Source organism: Sarcophilus harrisii, chromosome 2, assembly GCF_902635505.1.
Source record: "Sarcophilus harrisii chromosome 2, mSarHar1.11, whole genome shotgun sequence".
Classification (NCBI taxonomy): Eukaryota; Metazoa; Chordata; class Mammalia; order Dasyuromorphia; family Dasyuridae; genus Sarcophilus; species Sarcophilus harrisii.
Window position 1 is genome coordinate 49,038,200 of NC_045427.1, and position 26,997 is coordinate 49,065,196.

Consider the following 26,997-nt stretch of genomic DNA (forward strand, 5'->3'; position numbering starts at 1 on the left):
GGAAATGTGGGCCAATGTCTTGGCCTTCTGGCATCCCTGGCCACTGGTTTATCCGTGGGCCTGGAAATCTCCATGGGATCCCCTCCCAAGAAATGACAAAGTTCTCCTTATTTGCTGAAATGATTCTAGGGAAGAAAGCACATAGACTTCACAGCCAAAGGTGTTTTTTTTTTTTTAGATTTGCCATCTTTTTACCTCTCTGTCTCTCTCTCTCCAGACAAAGTTATCAAACTCTGGAACAAAGGATGGGAAAATGGGGGTTGTCATTCTGGCAATGACAACCAGTGTTAATATGTCTGTGTGCGTTTTTTCTCAGAGACCCTCCTCAGCAGAAAGAGAGGGGGCAGCTTGACTGGACTTCTAAATTATTCACAGTAGGTTGTGTGCTTTCCATTTGCATTGTTGTATTTTGTTTTCCTGGTTCTTCAAACTTCATTTTTCATCAGTCCAATGAAGTCTTCCCCAATTCTCTAATTCACAGTTTTTGGCTCTCATGGCACACAGTTAAACATTTTGAGATCCCAGGTACATAAATGTAGAGCTGTGAGCTACCACGGAGGCCCTCCTGGCCCTGGCATTCAGGGTCAGGGTGGGATTTGAACTCAAATTCTCTGAACCTGTATGCTTTTTCCTATGTGTGGTTGGTGAGGCCTGAATTTTGAAATCCTCCTCTATCCATATCTTTTTCAGGGACCCTGGGGGTCCTAAAAGACCTGGTCCACATCTTGCATCTGTTTTGTTGCTAATGCTCAGTGGGATGGGAGTTGATCTAAAAGTCAGCCAAAGGATGGGCTGCAAGGTGGGCAGTCCGTGAGGGAACACCTAGAGCATGAGAAGCACAGACCTCCAAGGCCCTCACCCCAAAACCATATTCTGTCCTTTCCAGCTTAACCTTTCCCTGATTTCTCAGCCTGGGCAGGAAGTCATTTATCACTTATGTCCTTCTCCAGGCCCATACACACTTCTCCAGGGTAACACCAGTTCAGTGGATGTCATTTGATGGTCTCTCATTAAATTAGCATTTATTTACTTTATTAGTATTTATTTAAGGTTTGCAAAGCACTCTACAAGTACTTTTATCATGTTATTCTTAGAACTATCCTGGAAGGTATGGTTATTGTACTTATTTAACATATGGGGAAATTGAGGCAGACAGAGATGGTGTCTGAGGATAGTTTTGAACTCCAATCTTCCTGACTCCAGGACAATGTTCTACCCACTTCACCAATCTGTGAGGTTTGTCAGACCTTAATTAAGATATCCAGAGGAAATATCACTTAATGGCTTTTGCCTTTGGGAAAGTCAAAGTGAATCTGTTTTCTCATTTGTAGAATGTAGAATCTTTGGTTCTTGTAAGAATGAAACAAAACCAGGTGGGAGGACCTGGACTCAGTCTTCTCTTTGTTCCTCACCTTGGTGCATTGGTCAAGTGGCTCTTCTGCCGCTTATGAGTGACCTTGGGCTTCTGCAATGAAAACTTGGGATGACCTTCTGGCCTCCGACTCTGGGGCTGTCAGAGGAGTGATGGAGACTCGAGAGAGATTCCCCCACTTGCCTTTTCAATAGGAGGGAGGGGAGTATTTGGAACTCAGAATGTCGGAATGTCCCGACTAAGATCAGCAGACCATTGCCTTGAGCCTGGTACCCCTGATGATGTGCTAATCACCCTTGGCCCTTTTTGTTTCATTTTGCAGGTGAAGTCTCCAATTTGAGCCCCCAGTTTTCGTTCGAAGGCACCAAGTTAGATGTTGGGAACATCGTGCTGGCTTTATACAGCGGCCTCTTTGCCTACGGTGGCTGGTAAGAACAGCAGGGTCTTCATTTGCTTCATATAGAAGGACGTAGCTCCTGGGTACAGCAAGTGCTGTGGGGCTGTGGGGAGCACACAGCTTCTTACTATCCCCAGTCGTTATGGCCTTTAAAGTCCTCAGAACATGGAGGTCTCTGTTTGGTGAGAAGTACCTTGGTACTCTGTCCTGGTGGTCTAGGACCCACTTGCCTTGCACAGTGATGGACCTCAGGTTTTCGTTCCTGGAAAGCTCTCTCCCATTGGTAGCAATTGGAGCCAGAATAGCCCTTCAGGGGGCCCGAGTCATAGCCAGAGGCTCTAAAGCCCATCTTTTTAGCACATTTGATCCAGAGAGTTGTAAGGATATGGTCTTTGGCAGCCACTTCTAGCCCACCCTCCCAGCTCTGCTGATGTCATTGTTGGTTTTACAAGACCCCAGTGAGGGGAAATATTTAAACTCTTTTATTTTTTAAATTTCAGGAATTATTTGAATTTTGTCACAGAAGAGATGATAAACCCTTACAGGTACGTTTAATGGAGACATTATGATTAACATTTGGAGTTCAAAGTCCCAGATGCAGATAGCCAGGGAAGGCTAGACAAACCATCCAGAAGAAATACAGAGATACCTCTGAGAGTGTGTGCTTAGAGAGGGAGGGCTTGATGGGGCTCTGAGAAAGGCTGGGCTGAGCACTGGGACTGGCCAGGTCGGGCAGAACAGGTCTGGGGGGCGGGTGTGCTGCAGGGACCAGGGGTCTGGAAGACAGGAGGTGGGAGCGCGTTGGTGTGAGGAGATCATTTTTTTAATAGAGAAGCGTTTGCTGTCAAGTGTTTGCTCAAGACTGACTCATCAAGGATTTCTGGGACATTGTATCCCCTTGGAAGAAGTAAAAACTGAAGAAAGGTGGGGGGGGAGGCAGAGGGCTGCCTCCATGCCAGCACCGACTAGTCTTGACAACCTCTAAGGTGTGAAGGGGGGGAGCCCTGAGTGCAGCCTGCTCAAGCAGCAGCCCCTGCCTGGCCCTGGCTTCCCCTGGGTAGCTGGCACTCCTCAGAGCCACAAATTGACAGAGTCCCAGCCGGCCCGCTTTCTGTCTGCCTTGCTTGGGGCCCCCGGAGGTGGCCAAGGGCGCAGGGGCAGCTTGGGATTAAGGAAAACCACTTTCACATTCATGGGGCCTCTTAAGTAGTTGGACCTGTCTTTTCCTGGCCAGAGAACAGCAGATTTGCATCTTCCCTGGCCCATCATTTGCATTGATTGAGAGAGGCCTGGTGAGCTTGCTTTTACTACTTCCTCCTGTGACTGAGGGACTGCTATGAGAATACAAGCTGAGTTAGACCTTTTATGTACCTTTCCAGTTGATTTTATACACCTTTTCCTACTTAGGACGACCCTGGGAGGGTCCCAGAACAGACTGCTTTCTTAGAGCTTGAAGGGCCCGAGAGCCCCCCCCACCAACCCCCCCTCCCTGCAGGGTCTAAGGGATTTGGGCAAGGTCGCACAGGAAGGAGCGGAAGGGGGGGTGGCGTGTCCTCGAGCCTCGTGTCCGATGCTGGTTGGGCCAGTGTGTGCCAAGTGCCAGGCTGGGAGCCTGGAACCCCTTCGGATGTTCTTTTCCTTGTGTCTTATGGCCCCGGGCCTGAACCCTAACAGCTCATTTCATCCTTCCTTAATGTGCGCTTCCTCTCCTACCCGTTCAGTTGTTAAGCGTTGTCGCGGCAACCTTTCCGCGCATCTGTTCAGGACGCAGGTGTGTCAGGGCCTGGGCCCCACCTGGGCATACCCGCCCTTCGGCAGCTCTCGGTTTCCCGCAGGGGTGTTAGGATAACAGGAACTTCTGTATCTCCTGGAGTCTGATCCTAACTCAGAGGTTGGTGCCCCTGGCAGACTCACTTTACAGATGAGGAAGCTGAGGCCCAGGGGCTCACTTAGTAAGTGCCTGAGGCAAGACCAAGACCAGCCTTCCTGAGTTTCCATAGCCCCTTTCTGTCCAGGCCAGCTGGTTTCAGCAGCAGTTAGAAGGAGAGCTAGACCTGAGCAGTCAGCCACCTTCAGCACCGCAGGTCCCATCTCTACCCCTGCTGCCTTTCCAGCACCATTCCTGGGCGAGGAACCAGAGACCTTTGTGCTGGAGAAAAGATATGATTTCCTTCCCTTCTCTCCCCTCCTCCCCCCACCATTTAGAGTTAAGTGCCTTGTCCAGGGTCCCAACTAGTGCATGTTGAGTGTCTGAGACTGGACCAGGCCATAGCTCTGCCTACTGCTGTGTCACCTCCCTGCCCCAAGATAGGGAAGCTCTCTTAGAGAAGCTTGGATTTAAACTTCCTGCTCCTCACTTCCCTCCCACTGGTTCAGCGTCAGAGAGCAGGAGACCAAGGCAAGCTCAAAGCCCAAGTGTCATTTAACAAAGCAGAGAACTCAGGGTCCTGGATGGTAGGATTTGTTCCGCACAGACTTTGTATTTCAGACTTTTACCGAGCTGAGATGCTGCGGATGGGCAATCATTGAAACACAAAATCAGCTGTTCGTTTATATTTCATCCTGAAATAAGACTGGACTTTAGTAGTGAGGGGATAGTATTCAGATCTCTTGGAACCTTAGGATGGTTCTCTTGTCTGTTTTTGTAGGTTTAGAATGTGCACATGTGTGTTATTTAGAATCATCATCCTTAACACCACACAGTGAAGCTGGCTGGCCTGGTGCTTGTGCTCACCCAAAACTTGACGTCCGTTCGTTCTCAAAACAGCCTAGCAGGTGGCCAGAGGTCAGGCAGGGGAGCCTCAGAGGAATGAGTCGCCGTGCTAACCCTGCTTGTTTCTGCCCCCAAAGGGGCAGTGGGCTTCAGGCCTCTGGGGTCCATTTTGATAGACTTGTGGCGAGGTTGGCAGTTACATCCATAGAGAGCCTCTTAGTTGTGAGGGCTTTTCCTTGGGGTAGGGCTTCAGGAAGCACCCTGCGGGCCTGGTCAGTAGGGGACTCAGGCACTCCAGCGAGAGTAAGAGGTTATGTATGTGGAAGGGAGGGAAACTGCAGAATTGGGCAGAGCAGGGAAATTCTACATGCCTTTGGGCAGGTTGGTAAGTTGGACGTGGGTAAAGTCCCTGTTATTGGATTTATTGCAAATAAGATATTTTATGCTTGGAAAAAGGTAAAAAGGTCTTTTTGTTCCGGATAAGATATTCATGGAAAAGCCCTTTTTGTTTCAGTGTGGTTCAAGAGAGTGGGTAGATATTCATGGAAAAAGGTAAAAAGTCTCTTTGTTCTTTTGGAGGACTTTGAGAGAGTGTGTGAGAGGGTTATTGGCTGGGGCTGCAGCCTAGGGTTCCATTATTTCCTCCTCAAAGAACTGGGCCCCAAATCATTTGGAGCTAGGGATAAAGATCACATCCTGGAGAATTGCTTCAGGCTGATAAAAGAGGCCTAGATCTGACCCTGCCTAAAAGCCCAGTCCTGACAGATTGGAGGTGGATCTGAATTGCATTCAAGGTGATGTCTAAGGGTTGATATGGTCCTTCCAGAAGCTGAGATTTGGGTGGATATGGCTCCGATAAGGCCTCCTGAAATCTGACTGAGGTATCCTGGAAGACGCATCTTACCAGAATGATGGCCAAAGTATCAAAAGCAGAATAACAGTTAGGAAATGCATCAGTAGAGAAGGGACAAAGGAAAAGACCAGGATCCCCAGGAGCTTGTCCTGTAGTCTTTTGAAAGTAGCTAAGAACATGTGTCCATCTAGCCTTCCTGAGGATCCTGCCTGTCCTTGGATATAAATACAACAGGCAGTGTTGGCCAGGGCACAGCCACCCCCTTCTGAGGCAAGGAGCCCAAGGCCAAAGAGTCGAGAGAAATTTAGAGTGTCCCACGTGGGAAGATTAGCAGTGACTTCATTAAGTTCCCAGTAACCAGACCAAGGAAGGTTGCTACTTTTTCCAGAGAACCACCAAAAAAAGTTATTTCTCACAGTGGTTCATGGTATGTGGGACAGATGCTCTGGAAAGAGGAGAGTGAACTATCAGAGGCCTTATTGTAGGTAAGAGGCCAGGCCCAGTGGCCACAGTAAGGAAGTTAGGGAGAAGATCCTGGGCTAGAGAAGATGAAAAACTCATTTTCTTTTTGGTTCATTTGTCCCCATCAGGGATTTAATGTGGATATATAAGGTTTCCACAAAAGTGGATAGCTTGGTCTCCTAGCTCTGTCTTAAGGTGTCACATAATATGTCTGGTGGGGGGGTCCCTTCCTGTCAGGCAGATGCCAGAGCCAACAGAGAGAGAGCAGACCTCCTTTGGAACTTCCACGCTCCCACCGCTCACGTGACTGCTCTTATTCTTTCAGAAACTTGCCACTGGCCATCATCATTTCGCTTCCTCTGGTCACCTTAGTGTACGTCCTGACAAACCTGGCTTACTTCACCACCTTGTCCACTGAACAGATGCTGAGTTCAGAAGCTGTGGCCGTGGTACGTGGCTTGGATCTTTTCCTGGGTCTCATGGAAAGCGTGTCCTCAGGGGCAGAAGAGCCATTTGCTTTTCTTAAGAAGCGTCACCTTTGTAGATCAGAGCCCTAGCTTCCTCTGGCTCTCCTGGGCCTCCCACTGTGGTGGGGACAGCTCTGGGAGGGCGGAACTTTGGACCTGTCTGGCTTTCCACCCTCCGGGTTACTATGATGATGTCCTCTTCTGACTCAGGCAGCATCCAGAGTGGGGGGAGGAATTGGGGATTGGAAGACCGTCTCCTCCCCCCTGGACTTGTCCCCCTGCCCAGGCCTTCTGCCTGCATTTGGTAATCCTCACCTCATAAGCAGGTTAGAACTGGTCCTCCTGCTGCCAGGTGTCAGTGGTCACGGATGGGACCGGCTGCTGGGCTCTCGGAAGGAGCCCTGGGGGTACCTCTGCCAGACTGGCAGGGCCCAGCACCCACATGCCCACCGAGTAGCTCGTGCAAAATGAGTTGCTCTTACCTGTGATTTTAGATTTAGAACTAGAAGAGATTTGAGAACGATCTTGCTTGAAGATTTTAGTGAGTTTCAGTAAAAAAACGAATCACAGATGGAGATGCTGAGAATCCACAGGCACAAAGCCCCACTTGAGGTGCTGACTTGCCTTTCTCCATGCTTTTTCTCACCTCAGTCACTTGCTTGTGTGACCCTGGAGGTCTCCAGGGAAAAGAGCTGCCTAATCATTAGCCGATTCTGCATTTGTAGGACTTTGGGAACTATCACCTGGGCGTCATGTCCTGGATTATCCCTGTCTTCGTGGGTCTGTCATGCTTTGGATCAGTCAATGGCTCCCTGTTCACCTCCTCCAGGTAGTCCTACAGGCTTCCCTTTCTGCCAGGCCTCAGAGCCCAGGTCTGGGAGATGATGATCCTGGGAAAGAGCCAGATGTGGGCCTTGCTGGGAGCTGGGGGGTGGGCTCCAGGCAGGGAAGGGGCCGGGCCTGGGGGATTGAGGTTGGCTTCTTAGCTTCTCCCCGTCCCAACTGTCCTGTACCCAGACTGGCACAAAGATAGAAAGACCCTTGGGAATAGACGTGTTCCTGACTCTGCTCTGGTCCACAGGTTGTTCTTCGTAGGTTCCAGGGAGGGCCATCTGCCTTCTGTCCTTTCCATGATCCACCCCAAGAACCTGACGCCGGTGCCATCCCTAGTGTTCACGGTAAGGCCGCCATGGATGCCCTTGGGCCCGGGTGATGAAGCAGCCAGCTCTGGGGGAAGGAAGCTGCCCACAGGTCACGGCGGCCGGCCTGCCCCTTCTGAGCCGGGAGGGGCCCGAGCTCCTCAAGACTTCAGCCATCCTTCCAGCTCTCAGTAAAATGGGAGGGATTAGTTAATTCTAATAACAGTGTATCTATTTACCAGATACTCCGTTTCCCCATCTTGATGCATTTCCTGGATTCCCCTGGGTGTACACATGGCTCAGGCTGGGGACTCCTGATCTGGGTCAAACCATTATCTTATAGGTGAACAATCCAGAGGGGGAATGCTTTGTCCACAGTCAAGAAGCTCAGGGCTTGGGGCTATAAAGGATGGGATTTTAGCATTGGAAAGGGCAAGTCCTTGCTAAGGGCTAGAGTTACAGACAAAGCAGTCCCTTCCACGGGGAGCTAACAGAGAAACGGTCTGTCCCCGACCGTGTGCGGACAGATGCAGAGAGGACCAGCTGGGGGTGGGAAAAGGCCAGGAGGAGGAGCACGCTGAGCGTGGGGCCAGCCAGTGCACAGGCCCACAGGTGGGCCATGCTGCAGCCTCCCGGGAGAGAAGGACTCAAGTGGAGACACCATGTACTGGGGCTCGCGGCCCAACACCAGACCCAGTTTCCCTCACAAATGACTAACCCTCTCCTGCCCCTCCCCCCCAGCTAATAGCTAATGGCTCCCATGGAGACAGCTTTAGGGACCTTACTTACATCTCCCCTGGGGCACACAACGGTCCTGGGAGGTCCCCGTCCTTGTTGCCTCAGTTTGACAGATGGGAAAACTGGGCTTGGAGCAGTTATTAATGTTTTCCCTCCTGTAGTCTGGGCCCAAAGCAATATTTCACTTAACCCAGGCCTTCTAACCTCATCTGCCTCCTGTGTCATTGCTTCTCATGAATGGGACGAGAGTCAGTCCCCGAGCACTTTGGAAGTCCCCCCTTGGTGCCAGAGGCGAGGACGAGTTCTGGGGACAGGGGGAACACACCGCCCAAGGGGCAGATGCTGCAGAGGCGGCCGGCGCGCTGCGGCGGGGCTGGGGCCGCAAAGACTTCCCCCAGTGGGATTTTAAAGGAGATTTGAAAAACACGGTTTCCCTTCTCAGTGGTTGCCCTCGCTGGACAACTGCCACGGCCCTGGCAGATCCGTTCTCTTTCTGGGACAAGCTTTTCATTGACAAAGAGCCTGGGGGGGAGGGGGCTGCGTGTGGGCACGTGCATGTCCCCGCATCTTAAGCTCAGTCTCTTTAAACTGGACTCAGTCTAACAGACCAGGAAAGTGATCGCCACGTGCAGGAGCCTGCAGGCTCAGTCCTGTTCTGCCTTTGCCTTTCAGTGCGCCATGACCCTGCTCTATGCTTTCTCCAATGACATCTTCTCCGTCATCAACTTCTTCAGTTTCTTCAACTGGCTTTGTGTGGCCCTCGCCATCATTGGGATGATCTGGCTCCGGTTTAAGAAACCAGACTTAAACAGACCCATAAAGGTGAGAGCTACAATTGTCTTTCTTGGGACTGGTTGGCTTTTTGGTTTGGGAAGCCTGTGGAGGGTGGGTAGTTCTAACTTCATCAATTCAAACAGGATTTCTGATTTTTCTACAACTGAATATCCTTTTACCAAGGTTAAAGCCAGGGTCACTTGTGCCCCCATGTCCCCACAGTGGAGTAGCAGCTGGACTAAATGATAGTTTTCAACAGTATTTTATTCCAGATACATGTAGAGTATTCAACATACTGTTTTGTAAAACTTTGTTCTAGAATTTTCTCCTTCCTTCCTTAACCTCTGCGATCAAGCAATCTGATACATGTTAAAAATGTGTAATCCTTTAAAACATTTCTGTTTTCCATGTTGTTCAAGAAAAATCAGACCAAAAGGGAAAAATCACAGAAAAGAAAAATTAATAAAGTAAAACAATAGACTGTTACAAATTCAGTCAGCAAATTCTCCCTCTGGTGTTTCCCATCCCAAGTCTACTGGAATTACCTTGAATCACCCCGTTGTTGAGAACCAAGTCCATCCCACTTGATCATCCCACAATCTGGCTGTTACTGTACAAGGTTTTCCTGGTTCTGCTCACTTCACTCAGCATCAGTTCGTGTAGGTCTTTCCAGGCTTTCCTGAAAATCAGCCTGCACTAAATGACAGTTTTCTAGCTCCTTGGAAACTGGCTTTTGCTTCCCCTGGATAGTTGTGAACAATTGGGTTTGACACTTGTCTGGGTCCTGCCAGGCCACGAACTGGAGGTAACACCCTGCCCGGGCCCTCGAGGGGCTTGTGGGAGCAAAGCAGGCAGGAAGCAGCTCTTCGGACAGTTTGAGACCTGTCCCCGGTGCCCATGCATTCCCAGTGAGAGTCTGAGCTCCTCTGCCCGTTGCCAAGTTCAGCCAAGAAGTTCGGAGCTGGCTGCCTCCGAGCCAGGGTTCTGTTTGGGGAGAATAGCCTGATTATCTCTGGCCATCCCCTTCTTCAGAAGCCTTGGAAAGGACGAGCCTTTGTTCTCTCGCATTCACCCTTTAATTCTCTTTCTGGATTAATTCCTTACTTGGACTCGAGCATCCTGACCAAAGAAGAGGCCTGCCAGCCCCGGGGGCTGTCCTGGGGTTTGGGGGAGATGCCCAGTTAACTTCAAAAGTGGCAGCCCTGTAGCTGCCTTTTAAGGGAACAACTCAACTGTCATCTTCAGAGATGCTTGTCCTCATTGCCATAGAGAAGGTCAAGTCCTTTCCCATCAGCCTCATCCAGGTTTGACCAGGTTATGACCGGGTCATTCCAACTCCTGGCTTTTGCCCCAAGTCTCTCTGTTATCCTCACAGAGAATTCCTGCTGGTGGGGGCTGCTGAGGGAGGAGGGAATGCCCTTCCTAGGGAGGACTCCTCGGCTGGCCCCTGTCTCTGCTGCTCACCTAGACCAGGGAAGAGAAAATGTCCCAGTTTGGAGGGTTGGCTGCCTGTCTATTGGCTGTGCCAGGGCAGGAGGCAGAGCAAGAGGAAGCCAAATATGGTGAGCCTGGGCGAGCTCCTCATAGCTCGGGGACAGGATGGGCAAGATGCGGGGTTTGTCTGACTGACTGAGGGAGCAGGAATTTGTCCTGAGTTTTATGGTGTCCTGCTGAACATTGGGTCCGTCTGTTCCTATTTGTTTAAATTAGATGTCCATGTTCTAAAAACATTGTGTGCTCGGGAATCCATTTCACCAACACTGGAGGCAAATAGGGACTTGTTTGAATTCTGGCTCCACCTGCTAGAGTCGTCCCCATCCCCAGGCCTCTTTACTTTCTTTCCCATAGTGGCAGGCTGACCACCCACTGACCCCCACCCCCTATTTCCCCTCTTTTGGTCTTTTGTTACTTGTGCATCCTGGGATGCCCGGGAGGAGGCTCTTCCTGCTGCTGCTCCTGAGAGGTCTTGAAGACATCCTAGATCATGTGCTCCTAGTTTGTGAGGATGAGTGAAGGCTCAGTAAGAGCCGGGGCTGCTCACGGGAACCCAGGCTGTGGGAGCTCACCCTGGACTAGCCTAGCTGATGGAGGCCAGAGAGGAAACCAACCCAGAGGGATGGGGAGGGGAGGATCAGGGAGCGAGGCCAGGCCTCTTACTTAGAAGCCTTTGATTTGGGGCTGAGAGCCCCAAGGGCAGGCAGATGTTCCACTCAGGGAAAAGGAGCACATTTTGCTTGCAGATGGCTGGGTCGGGGGGACCTGGGCTTTCCCCCTCAGCTTCCCCACAAGAGTCCCTCAGACTGGACAGCTCTGGGCAGGGTGTGAGGCTCTGAAGTCTGCCTGTTCTGCAGGACTCACATTTCTGGCCCGTCTGAACCTGGAAAGGGGGCTGCTTTCTGGGGGCTCCCTCGGCACCTCGAGAACAGCGTCTCGGTCACGTCCAGCTGTACCCGCAGACTCTCTCTGCCTGAGGAGGGAGTGCTCCCTTGGCCCATGGCTCATTTTGAGCTCCTCTCCTTTCTGCCAGCCCTGGGGGCTCAGGGCCTACAACCCTGGATCCGGAGTCAGGAAGGCCTGTGCTCAGGCCTGGCCTCCAGCAGTTGGTCTGTCTGTGCAGCAGCGTCCCACCAGCCCTTACCTGGGTTGTTGGGGCCCCAGAGACGCTGAGAGCCACAGCTCAGGCCCTTACTGTGGGGCGGCCTGCCCGGGCACCCAGACTCTGCCCTCTCCTCCCCAGGTGAACCTCAGCCTGCCCATCTTTTTCATCCTGGCCTGCCTGTTCCTGATCGCTGTCTCTTTCTGGAAGACTCCGGTGGAGTGCGCAATTGGCTTTGTCATCATCCTCACGGGAATTCCGATTTACTTCATTGGCGTCTGGTGGCAAAACAAGCCAAAGTGGCTGCTCCAAGGCATCTGTGAGTAACTGGGCCCCCTCCAGACCTCGCTCAGCCTCAGACACTAGGTAGCCCTGTGGCCTGGGGCTGGTGCCTCAGTTTCCTCAGATATAGAACAGGGAGAATAGAACCAGTGACCTTGCAGGGGAGGCAGCTAGTGCTGGTGCGGTACCTGCCCTCGGGGGCCCTTCCATCTGCGCCAGAGGAGTGTGACCCGATCGTTTCAGAGTCATTAGTTGGGCCCGGGCGCTCCCCTGGGGGCCGACCTGGGCGCTCCCTTAAAGGGACAGACCCTCTCCCAGGCCGGCTTTCCCTTTGGGTCCGACGCCCACTGAGGGGCTGCCCCCCATGTCCACCTTGCACTAACACGGTTTTCCCCTCTCCCCAGTCTGCACAACAGTCCTGTGCCAGAAGCTCATGGAGGTGGTTCCTCAAGAGTCCTAAGGTCGCACCGACCCACCTTCCGACAAGCAGGCAGGATCCTGGCCTGGCTGTCCCCCCCTCCCACTGGGGCGGCCTGCAGCACGCTCTCTTCCTCTGCTCAAGCCTGGCAGCTGAGGATGCTCTGAAAGATAAACCCACGGTACAAACCAACGTCTCCTGGCTACCTCCTCAGGAGCCCCAGAGGGGCAGACAACAATTGTTGAATTAGGCATTCAGACCAGACCTGGGCCTGAGAATAGATGTTATTTTGGGAGTTTTTTGGCTTTCCTTCATTGTATTTTATTTTTAACTTAAAGTTCAGTTTAGTAGATGCCAACGATACGATTTCTTTTTATAAATGAGAATATTTTTTTCGATGTTGCCAACTGTACCCATATACCTCTAGATGGGACTGATCCAGACTCGGTTCAAGCAGCTCTCCTTTGCCAGCCCTCCTCCACTAGCCTCGTACCTTAGGAGAGCGGACCTTCCGAAGACCACATACTGCAGGGCATAAGTGGACGGAACTACTGAGACTTGAGACGATGTTGGTTTTTAAGTGGGGGCTTGCACTAAATCGCACTGACAGTCTGCTTCTGCTCTTCATTTTGTTTTATGATGATAGGTTGTTGGTTGTTTTTTAAGTTGTCATAAAACGGAGCTAGTTCAAACTGAACCTCTGGATTTTTATTTTTACCTTGGAGATGGGAGGTAGTTTCTTCCTAGGCTGGTTTCCCTCCCCAAAGAATAAAAATAAAGTAATAACCCTCCACCCTTATATTTGCAGAGTAAAAGTAGGAGGTTTTATTGAGTTTAGAGTGATCTTGGATGTGCCAGAGGAAGGGAAGGTCCAGGTCTGGGCTCTGAGGCCTGGAGAGGCCCAGAGTCTGTCACTCCCGCCCTTCTCTGCCCACGGGCTGGGCCCTCCGGTCTCACAGACAGGTTCACGCAGGTGCCAGGCAGCCGAGGGTCACGATGGACCCGAATGCAGCCGTCCCCCTGCTGGTTACGTCCTGAGCCTTGGCCCGGCCCAGCAGGTGTCACATAGGGGGCTGCGCCCAGTGCTGGTTGGACACAGGCAAGTGCCCGGGGTTTCGGGCCTGGCTGATGAGGGCTGAGAGGTGTTCCTCCAGAGCCAACACCAAGAGTGAGGGCTGACGGGAGTCGTACCCGCTTAGCTCAAAACCTTCCTCCCTGAAGGTAGCCAGCACCTGCCTTCTCGGGGAGAGCCGCCATCTTGTCTGAAAGCCCAAACCACCCCAAATCGGTCACTGCCTGTCCACACCCGTGGACCTGCCACCGGTCTTCCTGCTGCTCGGAAATAAAAAGACTCCCTTCGGAGCCCACCTCACGTCCCCTTTCCCATGACCTTCATCATCTGGCGCTCATACATTTGCTCCACCTAAGGGGGTCTCCACAGGAGCAGAGGGCATTATCCTTTTCCTGAATCTGCATGCCGGTCACTTGTTAGGAACACACTGAATGAGAAAACTCATGTTTTCTGGTTAAATCTCCCTCCCTTCCTGATATTCTGGAAGGAGAATGGCCCTGGGGCTGAGGAAGGACACATTTGTAATGGAACTCTTGAGCTTCAGGTGAAAAGGGGGCGTAGGTCTGAACGCACCTTGAGGGAGTGTCTCAGATAACTTGGGGGGAAGTGTGCTCCCAGGCAGCCACAAATGGGGAGCCGGGCCAAGAGCCTGGAAGCGGCAGGTGGCTAACCAGACGGTGTCTAACCAGGATTGGAGATGCAGGAGAGACAACCCAGCCTGTTGGGATATGGCATATTCCTAATTGAACAGTCCAGAGGAGTGGGTGGGTGCACAGCAGAGTAGTTCCCTAACCCTTTGGCTAATATATTGGAAAGAGGTTTCTTCCAGGCCACAGGTCGCCTACTCGGCACACACGGTACCCGCTCGGCTAGAACCGATTCACGGCTCTCATATCTGTGCTTTGGGGAACTGCAAAATGTCAGAGAAGCGAAAAGGGTGAAGTCCCCAACCAGAGAATCTCTATCTTAGCACGTTCCCTACAGAGAGCCTTTTTGCCGGTGACTAATACCGTTAGTACATGGGGAAAGTCAGACTTGGAATCTGGAACCAGATTAAAATCTTACATGACACGCTTGTGACCCTGGGCAGCTTATATAACAACCTCTGCAAAACAGGGATTATAAAAACCTATCATACAAAATTGTTGGGATCAGATGAGTTAAGTTCCTGTCATTTTGTAAACCTTAAATCACTTTTTTTTCCTGTTTATATCCTCTTATCATTTATCATCAGTGTATCTCATCTGTCCATAGCTTCTATGACTATTTATCTATCACCTATGTCTCTCTAACTGTATTATTCATTGTCTGTCTTATTTATATAGCCATCTTTTTAATTGTCCCATCTTTTCTCACTGGGCATGAAAGGAGCTGAGGAAGATTCCCATCTTGGGGAGAGAGGCTAGTGTGATCCAAGAGGCTCCCTTTCCTAGATTTATCAGAGATGCAGTGAATGGATCCATCCTGGGAGGTCCTAGCAGGGTGTATAGGGGTGCACAGCACACATGCTTGCTGACAGCATTTCCCCTCCACTCCTGTACTGAGAACATAATGGTGGAGTTTGAGACATCAGTGTAGAGACCTGTCACTGAGCCGGAGGGCCCTGTAGTCCAAGTCCTAAAGGGAGGTGTGAAGTTATTCTGAGGCAAATTGATAGCTTGATTCAGCCCACACCAGCATCCCTATCCAAGCTAAACCCACCCCTGGACCTCTTCAGTGAGGAAAGAGATGGGCACTGGACCTCTGTCAATGGGAACTGGGTGTCTGTGGGCCAAAGAAGTTCAATTAGGGCTTAGGAGAAAGAGAAAAAAAGGCTCAGTCCACTGAAATCTCATAAAAGTTTAAGCTGGCTGTAGTTCTTGGGTTCTTGGATTAGAGTATGACTGATTGATCCCTTGTACCTTAAATGCTCCATTGAGAAGCACTGATATCTAAACACACTTCCCTTTACTCATTAAGAAGATTCTGTCTAGGATTTCTACTTCCTGAAACATGGCTTTGCAGGCTTTGAAGTAGCTGTATTGGGCATCATTTAAAATACTCATTTGGTTTTTCCTGAATGAATTGTTAAATGTGATTTTAATTCATCTGTCAACAGGCAACAGTGGAGGAAGGAGGAGAAGGGGTAGTAGAAACACTAGATTTGGATTTGGATAAGTGTCACTTGTGTGCTCTAGGTGCCAAACCTATCATCTGTCACTCAAGGAATTGTGTTTAAATGTCTTCAAAAGGTTCACATAGTTTCATTTTTATAAGATAAACACACCAATTACCTAAAGTGATGCACTAGATACACAATGTCGTTGGAAGGAATTTAGAGACCTAGAGCAAAAAAAATGATGTCTCAGATCCCATAGGTAAAAATACCTGAAGCCTGGAGTTTCCAGCTTACTCTATCCCCTCTCCAATTTTTAATCATTAGTATAGTGATGAATGGCCACGTAGGGTTGGAAATAATTCTATAAAAGGTCCATTCTCTGCTCATTGGACCTTGGGTATGCTCTTTCTAATTTTTAATGATTAGTGGTGATGAATGGCTACATAGAGTTGGTAATAATTTTGTAAAATTCTCTGCTCATTGAATTATGCCTTCGCACCATCATCTTTGTACTCCTTCACCAGTGGGTTAGTTTTTCTCTCCAAACTTAGTCACCTTGTACCTTAGAAGGCAACGTGAATTCCCAAAGTGGACTTAGTGTTTTAGACTGTTTACTTCCCAGTTATGAGTCTGGGTCCCTTATGAAAAAGGGACTTCAAAGTACCCTGGTGTTTTGAAAGAGACCTTTTGATTTGAGACCTCTCACTCCCTGACCCCACAGTGTCTTCATGGCTTAACAAGGAGAAAGACATCAGAAGACAATAGTCCAGAAAGCTCTCTCATGGTGTTCCCCAAGAGAAACTCCTTTCTGAACTGGTCAGAAACCAGCAAGTCCCCACAGTTCTTGAAAAAACTCTATAATCTTTCTTTCCTTGGTTCTGCAACCTTAAATATAATTTCTAGAGGGAGACTTTGAGAAGAGAAGAGGGACAATGGCACAAGGATTACCTGATAAGCAAAGTTTCTTAACAAGTATCTTAGGGACTTGTTTTATGGTTGCTGATTTTTTAAAGTGAAAGAAAAAAAAACATTCTAAACATAGCTGTTATGCATTTTGTTTGTCACTTTTTCTAATGTTTTACTAATTTAAAGATGCCTTAGAATTCTTTGTTTTTAAAGAGTAAACCTGTTAGCCATGATTTTCCTAAGTGCTGCTTAAATATATCTGCATTCTTGTCTGCTTTAACTTTCCTTAAGGTTGCCATTAGTTAGCAGCCAACAATAACTTAATTTTCTACTTTGAAAAAACATGTTTGTTTCAATTTTTTTTTAAGTCTCTTGTTAACCAGTCTGTTTTATGTGGATGGTTTTATTTCTGTTTTGTTTTTAACATAAAAAATAGCCAAGGAGCCTGATTACATTTCTAATGCCTCTGCAGCCGGTCATCTCTTTTCTTTACTCTTGTGTTTTTTCCTTTTCTGGGAAGGGAGACAACGGGAACGCTTCTGGTCCTTCTTCTCCAAGTCTGCTACTTTCACTGAGCTGCAAAGGAGCAGAAGAGGGTCCAACATCAGTGACCTCCCTCTCTTGAAAATTTCCTACAAATCTACCTTGAGTCAAACTGGTGGATACTTCATCAGGAAAGTGATACTGGGGCTAGTTAGCCTTTGAAGAAGACGAGAATTCCAGTTATAAGGAGGCTGGCCCCCTTTCGAGTGCTTCTGAGAGCCAACTAGAAATAATTCCCTTTGATCACTTAGGCAGCAAATCAATTAAAAAAAAAAAAAAGAATTTATGAAATGCCTACTAAGTGTAGGATAAAAAGAAAATGAGTGTCCCTGCCCTTAAGGAGCTTACAAAATCACAATTAAATCCCAACAACTAACGGAAAGTCTAAAATAGATCCTCCCCAAATAGGCAAATGTTAATTAGACCCCCTAGTCCAGAGATCTGAATGGCGGGACTGAAGAGTGAGGGGATTGCCAACTACTGTGATCATTTCTGGGGTTCCCCTGCCTTCACCCTTACTTTCCACACCACAGCACTTGCCAATCCCATGATATTTTGTTGGACACTTTCATCTTTATTCTCAGCCTTTGGGGTTCTATCACTTTAAAATTAACATTCTCTGAACTGAAACCCGACTTGAATCTTGTGCCTCAGTTTCTCTAGTTCCCTGGCATAAAATGTAAAAGTCTCTTCAACTCTAGAACTAGATTCTAAAATTTTCCCACTCTTTAACCCATACAAATATGGCCCTTCCCAGTTCCAAACGGACACATTTCTTCTCTGGAAGTCTTAATAACGTGAAGACTGGAGACCCCGTGCCCTCCACCATCGCACCCCATTTCCTTAAGTTGTATGTTTATCCGCTTAGAACTCCCGGCCCCACCACCCACACGTTCCCACCCAGCTAAGAGAAGGAATTTGAAGGGCATGGGCAGGGAAAGAGAGGAAGAACTCTTTAAAGGAAGAGTTAATGACACCCTGGTCTTTGTGCATCCTATAATTTAAGGAGCTCCACAGAAGGCAGCCCTACACTCGGGCTGTCCTGTATTTGAAGCTCTAGTCTGCGGCTGTTTGATCCCTCTCCATGCAAACCTTGTGTAAAGAATACAGGCTTCAGAGATTATAGGCTTATAAATTAGCCTGCCATTTATTAGGTACTTTTCAACCCTGAAAAGAAGCTCAAATCTGACAGGAAAATTGGGAGCTTCAGAGGTTCATGCCCAAAGCCTTTTCTTGGACTGGTAGCTCCCACTGTCTGTTCTCCCAGAATAACTTTAATTAAAGGCCCATAGTAACACCTGGAATGAAGTGATGGAGACATTAAAAAAAAGATTGGGAAACCAGCCAAGATGGGGAAACAAGGAGATCCCTTACTATGCTGCCAGTAACCTCTTTTAGCTTCTAACATTTTGTTCTTTGGGTGGGTGTGGGGGGGAAATCCCTCTAGAAAGATGTTTTTGATTCTTTTATGAAAGAGGCTAAAAACATTGAATTTGTAGAAAGAAGACCTGGGTTTAAATCTTAGTGCTGGTAATTTTGCACAAGTCACTTCTAGACCTAAGGGATCAATTGTGGACATCCTTATCATCCTTCCCTGAGCCTAGCATCCCCTTGGAGAGCTTCACTGGCAATCTGCAAACAGGGGCATGTACACTGACCTCCAGTTAATCCTCCTATTCCTCATTATAGCTCTCAGGCTATAGTTTGGGCTACTTAAGAATCCAGTCACTCTTACCTAGGCATTAGTTTCCTATTCTGTGAAATGAAGGGGGAAGGACAGATTTCCTATTTTCTTGCCACTCATAACTCTATTCCTATATGAATTGGAGTTGTATGAGCTTGAGTTCAACCTAGCTGGAATTTCAAATTCCATAATCCCTTTCCTCACTTTTCATTCCAATTGCTTTCTTGGAGGCTATTGAACAGGTAACTCTCATAGTATCATTTACTCAAGAGCTCATATCCCCTGATTTTATATATTTTGGGAATTGATCAGAACAAGAAGTTGTATGAACCTGGATTCAACCTAGCTGGAATTTCAAATTCCAAAATCCCTTTCCATACTTTTTGTTCCATTTGCTTTCTTTGAGGCTATTTGGACAGCTAATTCTCATGGGATCATTTATATATACATATGGAACTGATCCAAACAACTTTTGTCAATTGATTTTACATATATATATATGGAATTGATCCAAATAACTTTTATCAATTGATTTCCATTCAGCTTAGATGATGATGAAATGGAAGATAAGAGGCAGGTAACAGAGACAACAAGGGGTTGAGGTTTAAAATGAAGTATAAAAGAGATCTTATACTTTTTCTCTCCTTTACAAAGTATGAAGGATTTCACAGACCAAAATCGATGGAATTATAGGAATGCTAATTACTGAGTACTACAAGTTCTTAATAATCTTTTAATAAATAAGGTCCCGAAGCAAGAGATAGAAAGGAGCCAATTGAGGAACAACTCAACTCCTGAAAAAGAATCCTTCATTTTAAAAATGGAGCAAAAAAGCCCTTTTTTTTCTCTTCCCTCCTTGTATTGTAGGAGACATTGCAGGAGACAGCACACAGCAGGGAAGGGAGTAAGCCAGGCAGTGAAGGCAGAAGATTGTTCTTTATGTAATCTTTATGAGTTGGGAAGAAAGGCAGCTGCAGCTGATGATGGGAGTTGAGCTGCTGAGAATAGGGAGTGAAACTGAGAAACCCAATGAATAAAGCAGTTGATCCAAGAGGGACATCATGAGGTTATCACACGAGAGTACAATACATGTTTGTAGGGAAATGTTCTTCTTATTTTTATATTTTAAGCTAATTTTGTTCACTGGCTAATTATTAAAGGCAAGTTCACCAGTGGGGGCTCACGACCTACATAGTCTTAGAAGTACACAGCTACAAATTACCTTGAATTGGGCAAATTTTATTGAATTCAGGGAGTAACCCAGATGGGGAAACGGACCCAGAGAGATTATATAATTTGTCTGAAATCATACAGTAGTAGCACAGTCAGGATTACTATAATTCAACAAGTTGAGTATTCTCAATTTTTACCTGCTTTCCACAATGGCTCCTTGTCTTTCCTTGATCGACAGTAATGGGTTTGAAGTTCCTTACCTGAGCTGAAATATGGCCAAATGAATATTGAAAGGTTGAGTTTTGTTTTGGAAACGTCAGGATTGATTGAAACCATAAAGTCAGTTGGAGACAAGTATTAGGAAACCCAGCCAAGAGTGACTGGACTGAGTCTGACTATAGGAATCCTATCTCATTATAAAGAAGGGAAAGGGACCTGTATGTGCACGAATGTTTGTGGCAGCCCTTTTTGTAGTGGCTAGAAACTGGAAACTGAATGGATGTCCATCAGTTGGAGAATGGCTGAATAAATTGTGGTATATGAAAATTATGGAATATTACTGTTCTGTAAGAAATGACCAACAGGATGATTTCAGAAAGGCCTGGAGAGACTTACACGAACTGATGCTGAGTGAAATGAGCAGGACCAGGAGATCATTATATACTTCAACAACAATACTAGATGATGACCAGTTCTGATGGATCAGGCCATCCTCAGCAACGAGATCAACCAAATCATTTCTAATGGAGCAGTAATGAACTGAACTAGCTATGCCCAGAAAAAGAACTCTGGGAGATGACTAAAAACCAACATTGAATTCCCAATCCCTATATTTATGCACACCTGCATTTTTGATTTCCTTCACAAGCTAATTGTACAATAATTCAGAGTCTGATTCTTTTTGTACAGCAAAATAACGTTTTGGTCATGTATACTTATTGTGTATCTAAGTTATATTTTAATATATTTAACATCTACTGGTCATCCTGCCATCTAGGGGAGGGGGTGGGGGGGGGTAAGAGGTGAAAAATTGGAACAAGAGGTTTGGCAATTGTTAATCCTGTAAAGTTACCCATGTATATATCCTGTAAATAAAAGGCTATTAAATAAAAATTAAAAATTAAAAAATTAAAAAAAAAAAAAAAGGAATCCTATCTCAACCTTTTAAACAACACCTCAGGAAAAAATTTGCATCATAGGCACATTCATTAGACACTATCTCTACTATCTTAATGTGAACCAACCATTCTAATTTTAAAATATATAATAGTATTATTATTTTTTTGTGTTCAATCCCTGGTTACCTTCCCCTGACTCCAAAAAGGTTCAAGACTATCCTTCCCATTTTGGTCCTCAGGTAATTTCTGAACTGTTGAGGAATACAAATAATCATATTAGCTTAATTAGGAAGATAATTATCAACAAGGATCCAGATTAGATCTCTAATTCTATTGAAATAGGGAGAAAACTCCCTCTGCCAATGTTGATCAGCACATCTCAGTACACAGATGCCCCAGAGCAGAAGTTCTCAAAGTGAGGACTGAAATCCTTCCAGGAATTCTGTGAAGTCAAAACTATTTTCATAATAATACATATGATTTAATTTCTGACATGGTAAATATCTTTTAAAAATAATAGTTTTTTATTTTCAAAATATATGTAAAGATAGTTTTCAACATTCACATTTGCAAAACCTTGTGTTCCAAATTTTTCTCCTTCCCTTTCTCCTACCTCTTCCCTTAGACAGCAAGTGATTCAATATAGGTTAAACACATGCAATTCTTCTACACACATTTTCACAATTATTTTGCTGCACAAGAAAAATCAGATCAAAAAGGAAAAAAATAAGAAAGAAAACAAAATACAAGCAAAAAAAAAAAAAACAACAAAAGATGTGAACCACACTCAGTCCCCATCATCCTCTCTCTGAATGCAGATGGCTCTCTTTCCATCACAAGTCTATTGGAATTGTCTTGAATCACCTCATTATTGAAAAAAGTCACGTCCATCAGAATTGATCATCATATAATCTTGTTGCTGTAACATGGTAACTATCAAGAAATATAATCCACATAAAAGCTTTTTGGTGTCCTCCAATAATTTGTTGTTGTTGTTGAGGCAATTAGAGTTCAGTGACTTGCCCAAGGACACACAACTAGACAGTGTTAAGTATCTGAGACCAGATTTGAACTCGGTCCTCCTGACTTCAGGGCTGGTGCTCTATCCACTGCGCCACCCAGCTGCCCCAATCTTCTAATAATTTTAAAGAGTATAAAGGGGTCCTGAGGCTACTGGCCAAGAGCATTGAGAGAGATGCCCAGCTGGGGTCACAGAGCCAGTATATGTCAGAGGCAGGATTTGAACCCAGGTTTTGGAACCTGCCATACCAGGCTGCTATAGTGGTGTGACACTTCTCCCAGTGATGAGTATTGCAGCTCATGTAAATCTGCCCATCCTGTATCCTCTTGTTCACATCATCCCGTAAGTTCCTTATACAGGGTCCATCTAACGTTCTGAGGGCCTTCCTTCCTTTCCCTCTCTATCATGGTAGTAACAAGGCAGCAGAGAGATAATTTATTTGCTGTTATTTGTTTTTGTTTTTCCTTCCATCTTTTTTAATCATTCCTTTCTTGCATGACATTCTTTATTACGGTTCTTTTGACTAGTAACCACAAGGCCAGTCCCCAGAAGGACGGCTACCTTGGCTTCTAGGGAGAGCCCTGTGGGCGACCATGTCTAACAGTGTAGCTCACAAGCCCCCCGTGATGTGCTCCCATGAACAATTGGCCAGTGGATTCAGTGAGTTCTTAGAAAAGACATTTGGCATCCAAAAACAGCAATTACAAAGCAGCACTTCCTAAATCTGGGTCATACAGTCACCAGAATACACAGATTTCATGAAGGAGCGGAGGAGGATCAAACTTGTGTAATGGCAATGAATGCATTGCCCCAACATAGCTTCTGACTTTATATACTTATTACTTATGACCCCAGAAATATGGAGCTTTCATGATTTATTTCTGGGGGGCCTCAGGAAGTTGACTATGACATGTGGAATCACAGCATTGATGATCAGGGGGCTCATTCAATCAAAGCATATAAGCCTTAACAGACTGGGTCTCTCTGCTGTTGGACTATTTGAATGGCTCTCCATAAAACAGGGTATCTCAAGAGGAAGAGCAGATCTGTTGGACTTCCTCCATCACCTCTGGCCTCTACTTCTCTGGACATTTCTGGATTCCTCCACCTAGGCTATTACAATGCTCTCTCAGTTTTCTGAGACCTTCAGCCTGGGATTGGCCCTGAGATTTGCCAGCTTCCTGGTTCAGAGTTTGTTTCTTTCAGACAGATACCCTACCCTTAATTATGGGGACCAGAAAGTTATATTTCCCAAATTTCTTTGGGGATTTTATGAAAATAAGTGCCTGGGAACAAAATGTTGGATCAGTCATGTTCTGGAAGCAACTTCATATATTGCTGGCTTTTTCATAACCTATAGAACTCTTCAAAACCTCAGTTCCCTTTTAAGCCCCATTGTATGGGGCCAAATGCTTTATTTTCACCCAAAAGGGACTTTCCTTCACATTTCCTTTTCTCTGTCTTTACCTCTCATTAACTTCTGCTTTATTGCAGTCTCTAGTGCTCTTTGACATGAAGCCATAAAAGGTACTAAAATGATAAGTCCTAAAAAGCACCATAGATTGGAGAGACTTGGGAAGATGGAGGAACTGAAGCCCTATTCATAGAAATGAACAAAACCAGGAAAATGATATCCTCAATGACTCCATCACTCGAACTAGAAAGAACAATAAAATGAAACAGAACATTTTTATTTATAATGACCAAGACTGGTCCCAGGAAGAGTTGAGAAAATGTATCTTCACTATATAGATGGAGCACTAGAAATACGGAATAATGCAAATCCATTCAGTCACTGAATATTCAGATTTACTGAACAGAACTTTGAAAGTGATATATATGTATAAGCCATCCAATAACATACAATAATATACATGCACATATACACACACATACACATGCATGTATACATACAGGCACATGTACAAATTGCATCAATATACATATATATGCACAGGTGTATATGTAGATGTCCAAGTACATATTTATAAGCACACATATACATATACACATGTATATATATGCACACACTCATACATATGTGTATCTGTATGTGTATGAAGCATCGTGTTATTATCTGAAAAATAGATATTTATCATTCATTTGTTTTTTCCTGAATGAATCGTTAGGTGAAAACGTTTTGACATATTAGAGCTCTCCCCTAAGAGACTACAATGTTTGGGGACCATATAATCAGTAAAAATTTATTGAGTGTTTACTATGTATGCACTGTATAAAGTATGTATTATGTATGCACTGTAAAGTGTGCGGAGGATTGTCCCTGACCTCAAGCAGCTCGCAGGCTAGCGAGGAATACAGCACACAAACAACCATGTACAATCAGGGTATGGACAGGATAAATTGTGAGTAATCAACAGAGCAAAGGCACTGGGATTAAGGAGGATCAGGAAAGGCTTCTTATAAAAGATAGAAGCTGGGACTTAAAGGAAGCCAGGGAAGCTGAGAAGTGGAGATAAGGAAAAAGAGAAATTCAAGCTTAGGAGGACACTAAGACTTTTGAGACACCTGCAGTTTATTTTTATAAACTTTTACATAGATGAGAGGGCAGTCTTCTTTTTTTTTTTTTTTTTTCTTTTGTAGTATCAATGAAGGACCAAGATTTTGTCCCTGTTTTTGGTATCTGCTCCTTCTTCAGATACATGTGATTCAGTCTTTAAATGCCCTACCAGTTGGGTACTTGCAGCACAGCTCTCCACTCACCTAGTCTAAATCAGCTGTCCTTCCCATCTTTAGCTTTTACTTGCCTTTTCTTCTCTATAAAAACATCTGAATTAGGAGTTTTATCTGGTGAATCCACTTTTGTTGAAGGAGGAAAGAGGGTTACAAAAATCTTTATGGATTTTTCTCAAAAAGAAAGACCCCTTTAAATCAGAAAGTTCTTACCAGTTGAGGACGAATGAGGTTCAAAGGTCTTAGTTAAACTCTATGATACAAATGGAAGAGAACTGGAGACCAAGGCCTTGGATTGGGTTCCAGCTCCATGACTTTGGAACATAATTTCTGCCTCTCATGAGACTCAAGTCCTGAAGGTATAAAATTGCCATAATAACATTGTGAAGAGTTTGCTGTGAGGATGATGTATTCAAAATACCTTGTAAAACTCAAAGTTAGGGAAAGCTGAGCTTTTCTAACTTCTCTTTTGGAAAAGTGAGTGGAGAGTGAAGAGAGTTTCAGAAGGAGTGGTTACAGACTTGGGGGAACAAATGGATTTTATGACTGGGCAAGCCTCTTAAGGACATCATTTCTCTTCTCTAAAAAGTGGGAAATTTAGACTAAGTGCTCATCTTTTTGGTTTCAGTACCTTTTAGCCTCAAAAAACTGAGAACCCCAAAGAATTTTTATTGATCTAAATTATATCCAGGGCTGTGCTGAAGCCAGTTGACCTCAGGAGAGAGTCTATTGTTAAATGATCAGTGTTAGCATTTATACTTTGGAAATCAGCAAGTGATACAACTCAGGGCTTGATGTATTGTTTAGTTGATTAGCTAGATTTTATTTTATTTTTTTGCTTGTTAAAAATTTTTATTGTTGAATTGGGAAAACATTTTTACATTCAAAAGTTTTGATAAAGGCCTCATTTCCAAAATATATAGAGAATTGACTCAAATTTATAAGAATTCAAGCCATTCTTCAATTGATAAATGGTTAAAGGATATGAACAGACATTGAAACCATTTCTAGTCATATGAAAAGGTGCTCTAAATTACTATTGATCAGAGAAATGCAAATGAAGACAACTCTGATTTACACACCTGTCAGATTGCCTAAGATGACAAGAAAAGATAATGGCGAACATTGGAGGGGATGTGGGAAAACTGGGACATGATGCATTGTTGGTGTAATTGTAAATGGATCCAACCATTCTGGAAAGTAATTTGGAACTATGCTCAAAGGATTATCAAACTGTGTATATCCTTTGACCCAGCAGTGTTTCTACTGGGCTTATATCCCAAAGAGATTTTAAAGCAGGGAAAGGGACCCACTTGTGCTAAAATGTTTGTGGCAGCCCTGTTTGTAGTAGCAAGGAACTGGAAACTGAGTGGATGTCCATCAATTGAAGAGTGGCTGAATAAATTGTGGTATATGAATATTATGGAATATTATTGTTCTATAAGAAATGATCAGCAGGATGATTTTAGAAAGACTTGGAAAGACTGACAGGATGCTGAGGGAAGCGAGCAGAACTAGATATGATAAATATCTATGATAAATAAGATATCATATCATTAATATCATATTAATATCATAATCATATTAATATCATATAGATATGATAAATATCTATGATAAATAAGAAAAATTCAGTCAGAATAATGATATTTTTTTAAAATTGCAAATATTTTTACAACTGGTTTAATCATTGAAGGCGGATGAATTTCCAACTACTTCTTCATTAAATCCATTGTGATGTGTTGTTTTGTTTGGAATATATGAAGAAATGTAGTAGGAAAAGGGAGGAGGAGAAAAAAAGGAAAGAAAGAAGGGAAGAAGGAAAAAAAGAAAGGAGAAAAAGAGGGAAGGAAGAAGGCAGGGAGGGAAGAAAGAAGAGAGGAAAAAAGGAAGAAAGAAAAGAAAGAAGGGAGTAAGAAAGGAAGTAAAGAAGGAGGGAAGGGAAGGAGGAAAGAAAAAAGGAAAGAAGGAAGGAAGGGAGAAAGGAGGCAAAGAAGGAAATAAGCATTATTAAGAACCTACTGTGATTAGGTACTGTGCTAAGCATTTCACAAATATTATATTTTTTAATTCTCACAATAACTCTGCAGGTAGATGCTGTTATTATTCTCCACCTTTACCATCAAGGAAATTGAGGTAGAAAAGTTAAATGACTTGCTTTTTAATTAAAATAATATTATAATATTGCTATAAAATATTGCTAGTTTTAACTTCATGGATCCCCCGATGAAGCTTTGGGGATCCTGGGGTCTGAAGACCATACTTAGAGAATTCCTGACTAGATGATTTCTGAATCTTTCCAGCTCTGGTATGCCATTCATCCTTCAATATGAGAAAGAGGATTTATAAGGTCATCCAAGTTCATTTTCAGACTCATTCCTTCCATTCTCAACATAAATCAAGACTTGACACTTCCTCCTCTTCTCTGGGAGATCTTGAGCAAATCATTTAAATGTAATTATCTGTAAAATGTAGATAAG

General features: G+C 45.3%; 1 protein-coding gene across 1 annotated transcript in view; it reads left to right on the forward strand.

Annotated features, from left to right (window-relative positions):
- SLC7A5 (solute carrier family 7 member 5) overlaps window positions 1–12,908 on the forward strand; it is a 45,248-nt gene extending 32,340 nt beyond the window's left edge. The window contains exons 3-10 of the mRNA XM_031950164.1: window positions 1,695–1,800; window positions 2,270–2,314; window positions 6,123–6,246; window positions 6,990–7,093; window positions 7,346–7,442; window positions 8,814–8,963; window positions 11,653–11,830; window positions 12,198–12,908. Of these exons, the coding sequence (XP_031806024.1) occupies window positions 1,695–1,800; window positions 2,270–2,314; window positions 6,123–6,246; window positions 6,990–7,093; window positions 7,346–7,442; window positions 8,814–8,963; window positions 11,653–11,830; window positions 12,198–12,253 (860 nt within the window). The 3' untranslated portion in view covers window positions 12,254–12,908. The remainder of the gene's footprint in view (window positions 1–1,694; window positions 1,801–2,269; window positions 2,315–6,122; window positions 6,247–6,989; window positions 7,094–7,345; window positions 7,443–8,813; window positions 8,964–11,652; window positions 11,831–12,197) is intronic.
- Window positions 12,909–26,997: the final 14,089 nt, after the last annotated feature.